Source organism: Schistosoma mansoni, assembly GCF_000237925.1.
Source record: "Schistosoma mansoni, WGS project CABG00000000 data, chromosome 3 unplaced supercontig 0220, strain Puerto Rico, whole genome shotgun sequence".
NCBI lineage: Eukaryota > Metazoa > Platyhelminthes > Trematoda > Strigeidida > Schistosomatidae > Schistosoma > Schistosoma mansoni.
The window spans coordinates 281,202-290,502 of NW_017386014.1; the positions used below are offsets into that span (position 1 = coordinate 281,202).

The 9,301-nt window shown below is 36.9% G+C and overlaps 1 protein-coding gene across 1 annotated transcript; it reads right to left on the bottom strand.

The window, feature by feature from the left end:
- Nucleotides 1-825: 825 nt before the first annotated feature.
- On the bottom strand, nucleotides 826-3,564 carry Smp_202420 (unnamed protein product; the record flags this gene model as incomplete). The annotated part of the gene is made up of 3 exons (XM_018792841.1): nucleotides 826-978; nucleotides 2,160-2,308; nucleotides 3,558-3,564. 3 exons carry the CDS (start codon nucleotides 3,562-3,564, stop codon nucleotides 826-828), a joined length of 309 nt encoding a protein of 102 aa, XP_018644652.1.
- Between the last annotated feature and the right edge of the window lie 5,737 nt (nucleotides 3,565-9,301).

Sequence of the window (9,301 nt, forward strand, 5' to 3'; positions counted from 1 at the left end):
ATAACCAAGCGTAGAAAGGTAAGCACATCTAGAGTGCAAATCTACGTTTCAGAATAGGTCTTCCACATTCCTTGATGCCCAATGGCAAAAAACATGTACAGCATCGGTTAGTTTCTCGAAGCCAAACCAACGAACAAAGTAATAAGTACAAAATATACCATAGGTGTTCCATATGTTCAAAGTACATCATCACTTTGAAGAATTTGCAGAAAATGTCCAAAGTATGTCCAAGATTCTGAATATCAACACCCTTTAAATCAGCTTTACAGCAAACTTCGGAACAATAAAATAATGGAAGAAATCATAATCACTCTAGATAACACGAAGTCAACAATAGATTGTCACCTAGTATTTAATGGACAGTGAATAGTCAAGTCATGTTGGCAGGGAAGTGCTTAATTATGAGTTGGAAGAGTTTGACTAGAGATTCGCTAAAACTAATGACTGTCGGTAATCCCAAGTGATATATTTCATTTGTAAGACTTTAAGAAAATGGACATTCAAAACAAACTCACTAGTGATTACAATTATCACAAAATCTCGTATACATAACACTAATAAGACACTGTGAGACACTTGTAAAATAGATCAGTATTTATTGAATGAAAACAATTAGGCGAATGTGAAAAGTCACGTTCAATATTTTATTAACAGGAATACATCAGGTAATACGTAAACAAGCGTAGGAATGCACATAGTTGCACAAAGAAATCGTTCAACTTATTGAAATGAGTAATACAATCGAGCGGTTTTCTAATGAAATACAAAATAGAAACATCTTGGCCACAATAATAATAAGAACAAGTCGTAAGATCTTTCTGAGAATTATAAATTCCTTTTCTTTTTCATATACAACCATCTCCAAATGACACAACCGATACATAAAACAAAGAAGGAAACGACCAGCGGTATCACAATATATAAATACTGGAGTGATTTGTTCTGTCCGTTTTCTTCGGTTATTCCGGCGGTCGTATGCTAAAGGAAAATAAAGCAGTAGAATTTATTATAAAATATCAAATATTTACTAAGTATTGATCAGTTACAATGCTGATTTCCTTTAGGGTTTCTCTCACCTGAACTTCTGTGGTTGCCGACGTTGTTTGAATGTATTTGATTGGTGTTTGTGTACTCGAATCGTTAACATCCGGTCTCTTTTGAATAAACAAAACGGTTGCATTTGTCAGTTATCATTAAATACTGTTCGATTAATTCAATAATCTTTGTACACCACTGTCAGTAACAATGATAGTAGGGAATTCAACTACTAGTTACACAATGTGCAGTTGTACAAACATTTAGAACATCTATTACGGAATTGACAATCAGCGTGATAAGTACACACTAACCTACAATCAACTGACGACCCATTTGTGTGATGAAATTTATGTCCCGGATGTCATATCTAATCATAACCGAAATATAAATTAACAAATTTATACTTGACAGGTTTATTAAAACAATCCATCCAGTTTATAAATTTCTCAATAGAGAATCAGAAATCCTTGATCTGGTCTTAAGTAATGGGCGTCTACAAACTCTCACTGATTACTAAGATATAGTACGCAATGTTCAACAAGTTACGCTTCTTCACTCTAATTGGTTACATTGGTATTTTATAGCAAACCATATGGATAGTTTCATAGTGTATATTTGAAATAACCATACATTCAGTGAGCTGAAAAATTGTTATGTTTTTGGAGAACAAGTGTTAAACAACTCTTCGATCCATTGTTCACTCTATCCATGATAAGAAAGCTTTGTACTCATATCGGATTAGATATCGCCAACGTATGCAGTTTTAGTTAAGCTACTGAGGGAAGAATACAAGTCAGTTCTTATTCGTAACATTAAAACGTTCATCAGGCTAAGTCTTTTTACTCGGAATAAGGAATTTGATGACATTGAAAAAGACGTTGAGCCGTTGAATGCCGGCTCAGTGGTCTATTGGTTAAGGGCTCTGGCTCGTAACTGGTAGGTCCTGGGTTCGAATCTCGCTCACGAGAGCGGGTTCGTGGATGCGCACTGCTGAGGAGTCCCATAGTAGAACGAAACGGCCGTCCAGTGCTTCCAGGTTTTCGATGGTGGTCTAGCTTCAATTGACTCATGATTTCAACTTTGGAATTTGATGACATTGAAAAAGACGAAAAACCACTAACCTTAACACGGCAATTATTTTCTTTCAAGTATTCAGTATCCTGATTATAAATATCAATGCATGTGTTATTTTTGTCACACCAAATACATGCTATATCCGATGGTCTTGCGTTTTCACATGATTCAGAGGAGTTGTATTTTGCACAAGATTCTGTGAAAATAATCAAGCGATTTCATTTCAAGTTATCAAACAAAAATAAAGAGAATTATATAACATATATCTACAATTCAATGATATTGTAGATGGGTGTCGAGTCACGATAGACTATGATCACCACTACAATAAGATTAGGCGCCAGATAACGACTTCAATTCCTCGCTTGGCCGAAAACTAGAAGACTGTTATTGGATAGGATATATTTATTGGCGATCTCGTGGTATCGAAAGAATACCGAGACATACCAAAGAGTACAATCAAAATGGCAGAGCGTAAGATAGTTCTCACGAACAAGATGGACAACGGAACGATAAATGATTTTGATACAGTTGAACAAAACGAGTGCAGTAAAACAATCACTGGTACAATTGGTTACAATAATAAATGTTTCCATTATACCAATCGCGTTCTCGTCGAGAAAAGTAGGTTACTACAATATGATAGTGATTTCGGAAATAAGTGACTATTACTTTTCGTGGAAAATTGTCATCACGATGCATCATGCAATATTTAGTACACTTTCAATTCAACTAGCATTGCACCACAGAACGTTTCAATTGAATGGAAACACTCTGAATGTCGAGTAGGAACGATGAATTTTGACAGATGAAACTGGTGGATTCCAATGACTGTTTTCATTTAGGTATGTACACACGATACTCTCACTGGACATAGCAAAGCGGACTGCATTGAATTTTCACATTGTGAAATAAATTCTGAAACTGGCTTGATAAATCTTCATTCAGAGACATGCTTGCTTAAACCGTTAATTTATTGGACACTTATGACAAAGAAGAGAATATCAAAAGTTAGACAATCGTTCTCAAGGAACTCACAATTATATGGAACGTTTCATCGAATTCCTCACGTCAGTAAAATTCAATATCACATGAATCGAAAGACAAAACACACACGTTCTCGTCAATACACAGTCAACTAACTGACGCTCAATGTTTTCGAAGCTCCTGTCATCTTATCTATCGTTTTGTGACTGTGTTAAAGTAGAATTCATCAAAGTGAAGACTTCATTATTAGTTCGAAATGGCTGCTTGATCATTTTTATTATTCAGCAATGAATCAATGTGTATTCAATAAAGGTAACTGAAAAGTCATTTGAGATGGATGCCTAGATATTATTTGATAGCTGGACAAAATTGCTTGTAGAATGTTTAAATTGTTGGAAACAAAATGATGTATTTAAGTGTGAAAATGGTTAGTGCAATATGGATAATTTTTAACATACCCCCCATCGGTTCATACTCTACTAACGTTCCACTTTTGATCCATTTCACAGGAACAAATTTTTCATTTCGTAATTCATCTTATATGATAAAGTGAAGAGAAAAGGACACTTGAAAAATATGATTTCTCTTTTAAGTATAACAATTTATTTGCACCATGTAAAGAGCAGTCAAAACAAGAAATTGAAATATTTCTCATAACTTCATTTAGTATTGTTTGTTTGAATCTTCCCATTGAAGTTTAGGATTGCAACTGGTCGGTCTCTTATTGGCATATGTGCATACTGTGAGTATTGCCTCGATATAGCCTTAATTCACAAGCATTGCAAGCGGAGATGGATAGTGGCTAGCAGTGGAATACAGAACACGCGTTTCGACCTATTTGGGACTCGTCAGCTGGATGTACCTGCATCCAGGACAATATAAAATGAATTTCAACTTCACGTTATCGCACAGGCAAGTGGCTATCAGGACTCAGTGGCCGAGTGGATAACGCGATAGCGTTTGAAGCGAAAGGTACTGGGTTCGAGTCCCAGAATGAACATCAACAAGTCTGAGATGCAGGTACATCCGGCTGACGAGCCCCAGATAGGACGAAACGCTCGTCGTGGGTTCTACTGCTAGCCACTATCCATCTTTCCTTACAATTTCTCATAACTGATACAGTGGTCACTATCCAACATTTCCACAAATTATGATTTACATCGCTCTGTGTTGCGTAGGTGATCAATGTTCAGCCAATATATATATATATATACATGCATCTCACAGTTGATGTTCACTCAGTGACTAGAATCCAAATAATCAAACCAGATACTAACCTGCAAAATGTGTGACAATTTAATTCATTTTTGTATTGTTTGTTGAATCTTCCAAATAATATTAAAGACTGCAATTGATTACACCGCTAGTCACCAACCATCTTTACCTACAATACCAGTGACTCAAGGAGACTTTGAAACAATCCTCACACGGTGCACATATATCAATAAGAGACTTATCAATTGCAGTCGAAAACACCAGTGTAACGATTCAAACAAACAATACAAAAATGAAAATTATCTTCACAGTTTATAGATTCAGTAATACGTTTCAACTGATCAACATACACCACTTGACGGAACATTCAGTGCATTTTCTCACTTTCACTTATAAAACATTGTATCCCACCTAATCACTTACACTCAATGCTTGTCTCCAAACTCAGTTTCATCTGTCAACAACACATGATTCTCTCAGCGAATCATAACAATTGGGCATTTTATATAGGAAATGTCAGTTATAAGTACCAGTACCTTCATTTGTTTCATACGAAACACATTTCCTTCTACATTGAGTGGTGATATAACTGAGGACCACAAGTGTAACTGTCGTACAGTGAGTGAACAGTTAAATGTGTAGATATATTGTCTTCCCAGTACCGTCATTCATATATATAGTTGCGGTACGTTTGAAGTTTGCGTTACGATCACACGGTATTTATTACAAAGTGCTTATATATCGTTAAACTCTAGTTTATTAATCAATAATAACATTCAGTTAACCCTTGAAGAAAAATGGTTCGACTGACACAAAAACGAGCTCGAAAAAGTCCTAGTTCTTCAGATGTCAACTCTGGTCTTACCTTTACCCCATGCTCTGCAACTCCTGTTGCACCAGATAATAGTGGGAGTGGACTTATTCCACACATGTTGCTGGATGACTCTATGTCTAACTTAATAATGAGTTCTAACTCACGAACAGATGGTATCGATCTTATAAAGAGCGAATTAGCCGCCGTCTTTAAGCAATTAAGTGATATGCGTTCTAAAGTGGAGTCACTTGCGGGCTCTTTATTAAAGCATGATGATCTTAAACTAGAACTAAAGACACTGTCACCCCTTCGACTGCTGTTGTCAAAGGACATAGTTCCTTCTGAACTCGAAGACAGGATCAAAGTAGAATCAGTTATTGACTCGATAGCTAGCGAAGTCACCAAGCGAATAATCTCACGAAATAACGTGATTATATATAATATACCTGACAAGGTTGCCATCAAAACTGTAAGAAACTCGATACTAAAGGCAGCTAACCTCCAGGACAGTCCATGCCAATGTATCCGACTTAACAAAAAGCATCAAAAATACTCGTGCCCTATCCTGTTTAGATTCGATTCCCATTTATTAGCGGAACGTTTGATAGAATCTGAACAGCTTGTTTGTGCGCATACGAAGTTTAAAAACGCTCGTATAGTCTCAGACAAAACCACAAATCAAAGATTAACACAAAAGCGTACCATAAACGAAAATAACATTGTTGAGGTCACAACAAATATGATCGCGCCAGCAGCTGAACCCACAGGTGCAGCTAATTTATCTCATGTTAGTCAGTGTACTGATATACCAATGCAGTGTGTTAGTTTGCCTCTCATACCCCTAGTGGCCCTAGATAACCAGGACATATCTGATGGAGACTCTAATATCATTCTTTCCAGTGTAATATCGGAAGCCAAGGATCGTACACCTGATTCTATTGTGAAGGCTCATAAAAACACTGCTAAACCTAAAAAGAATATATCAATTAAAAAGAAAGTAAATAAAAAGCCTTTTAGTTCCAAACCGGTTACCAAAAATATTTCAACGGCTTTACCAAACAAAAGTATAATTTCTGAAACTATGCCTAACCCTACTCATCGTAAGGGAGGTTATAAGGACACGTTTCGTTCAAACGTTACACAAGAAGGCCACTACAACCATCATGGAAGCAGGCCTACTATTAGACAGACGGCAATAAACCAACGTGCCCCATGGTTTCCCCCATATGTAATAAATAATAAACCTGCAAGATGTAACTCTTATCATCACTCTCGCAGTGGAGAAGATGGTATACTAGGTTATGCACCATCAACGCAACCCCAACATGTAGGCACCTGTCTTAATTGTCCACCAAAACAAATACAACAAATTATTCAACCTTACCAAAATAAGGATTTTTTTTTTCGGCCTCCAGAGATCCCTTGTTCCACTAGCACTACAATTCGCTCATGCTATAGCCCATGCGATCCAGCAAACACATTGAACCATAGTCCAGGCATAGCTAGAACTCATACCTTCGATAAGGATGCTCTCGGTTTTTTTACACTACACACTCTTTTTTTAAATTTATTACGTATTAACGCACTTTCACTTCTGAACAAAATTCCAGCCTTGAGAACCTTAGCCTTTCTAGCCAAGCCTTCTTTTATACTTATCACTGAAACGTGGTGTTATCCAGCAGTGGCCGATTCCGAATTAAATATCCAAAACTATCGACTCTATCGCTGTGACAGAGAAACTAAGCGAGGAGGCGGTTGTCTTATATTTGCTTTGGATACCTTAACAACTAATAAAGTTGAAGATAGTATCTTGAATAGTTTACCAGAATCGATCTGGATATCAATCAATACCCTAAACCATAGTCTACTCCTAGGTTGTATATATAGAGCTCCTGATAGTACTGATAATTTGAATGATTGTATTATCAATGCATTTATACACGCATCTACTCTAAACTTCAGCGCTAAGATTATCACTGGTGATTTCAATTATCCTGGGATTAACTGGAGTACCGGTAGTTGTCAGTCTAGCAATGATGAATTTTTATCAATCCTTAATCTGTACTGCTGGTCACAGTGGGTTCGTACCCCAACAAGGGGTGATAATACACTTGATCTAATATTTAGTAGAGATATCATTCCCCTATCTGTACAAGTATACAACGAGTTTGAAAGCAGTGATCATAGGTTAGTAACTTGTGCTCTCCCCATCTGTCCCTCCTACAACCGACCAATTCAAAAAACCTGCAATTATAGAGACTATAAGCATACAGACTGGGACCTCTTGCGCTCACTGATCAAACTCTCAGACTGGGATGAATTCTTCTCATGTAATAGTCTGACAGATGCAATCAACATATTCTATTTGATTGTTAACTCTTGTCTAGACTCCTGTGCACCAATTAGGACTTACAGGATTAGTAAACATTACGTATTATATATACCAGCTAAATATCGTAATAAACTAAGACGCCTAAAGAAACGTTATTTTAAATCTAACGACTTCACAGCAGTCACACAAATAACAATAATTTTTAACCAAATAAAAGAGAAACATAGGTTAAAAGCCATCAATGAAGAGCTATTAGCACTACGTACTAGCTCAAAAGTGCAAAACCTAATCCTCCTTTACAATAAACGTGCTAAATCAACTCAAAATGTTGATATACCATGCATCCTGCATAATAATAGTTTTATATATGACCCAAAAACTATAGCAGACCTTTTCAGTGGTAATTTTGCAAATGACAAAGAATCCATAAATGGCTCTGTTTCTAGAGTTATATGCTTGACTGGTAACTCCATTAAATCTATCTCCTTCACATGTCTGAAAATTAGTAAGGTTATAAATAAGCTCAAGGTTTCGAAAGGTCACGGTGCAGACGGGATTTCATCATTTCTCTACAAATATGGTGGTCCAGATATCCAACTTCTTCTCCTCAAACTGTTTACCCTCTCTATGGAATCAGGCTCTTATCCTGACCGTTGGAAAACCGCGTACATCATACCACGTTACAAATCCGGAGATAAGACTGACATGAACAACTATCGGCCAATAAATATTACTCCAGTTATCTCTAGGATTATGGAAAAAATTATTAGTGACGAACTATCCAACTATTTATTGACTGAACAATTTATTGGTGATTCGCAACATGGATTTCTTAAAAATCGATCTTGTATGACATGTCATTTTGACTTCTTTAATTTAGTCTATTCGCTTCGTAGCCAAGGATATCTAGTATTAGTGCTATACCTGGACATTTCTAAGGCCTTTGACATGGTCAACCACCAACTTCTCATAGGTAAACTCGCATCTTATGGGGTCGAAAACCCGTTACTAGCCTGGTTTGATTCCTTCCTCACCAATCGACATCAAATAGTTAAAATCAACTCTTCATTGTCGAACGCAGTCCCTGTTAGAAGTGGGGTAATTCAGGGTAGTGTCTTAGGTCCTTTGCTCTTTTTAGTTTTCATTAATGATATTTGTGAGTGTTTTAGTGTGGGTAAGTCTCTTTTGTTTGCAGACGATCTTAAGGTGGTGTACTCATTTTCTCCACATGAGCTGAGCAATATTCGAAATTGCATCAGCATGGAGCTTAACAAGGTAGCACAGTGGTGCTCAAAATGGCAGCTGGAGCTCAATACAGCTAAATGTGGTTGGCTATGCTTCGGTGATACATCACTCAACCTTAATCTTACCATAAATGGGGAAATGTTATCTAGGTTACACACAGTAGTAGATCTAGGACTTAGGTACTCCGATGACTTGTCGTTTACTGAACAGGTAATGAAACAAACGTCCAAGTCTCAACGCCTTATAGGTTTCATAACTCGAAACCTTCATAACAGCGAATCTCGTATTCTAATGTACAAAGTCTGTGTTCGACCACTCCTCGACTACTGCGCGTTTCTCCTTAGTAGCACGCGCATAAAGGATAAGTTAAGACTGGAATCAGTACAGAGACGATTTACATTTCGTACTCTTGGACCTGATAGTGTCTTGACATATAATTCGAGGTGTAGTAAACTAGGGCTTGACCCTTTATGGATGAGGAGACTGAAACTTAACCTTATCTTCTTTTTCAAAATACTTAACAAACTCTCCTTCACATCCAGTCAAAGGGGACAATATGCTAAGGCTTCACATTACGACATTCGTAACTCCTTGTC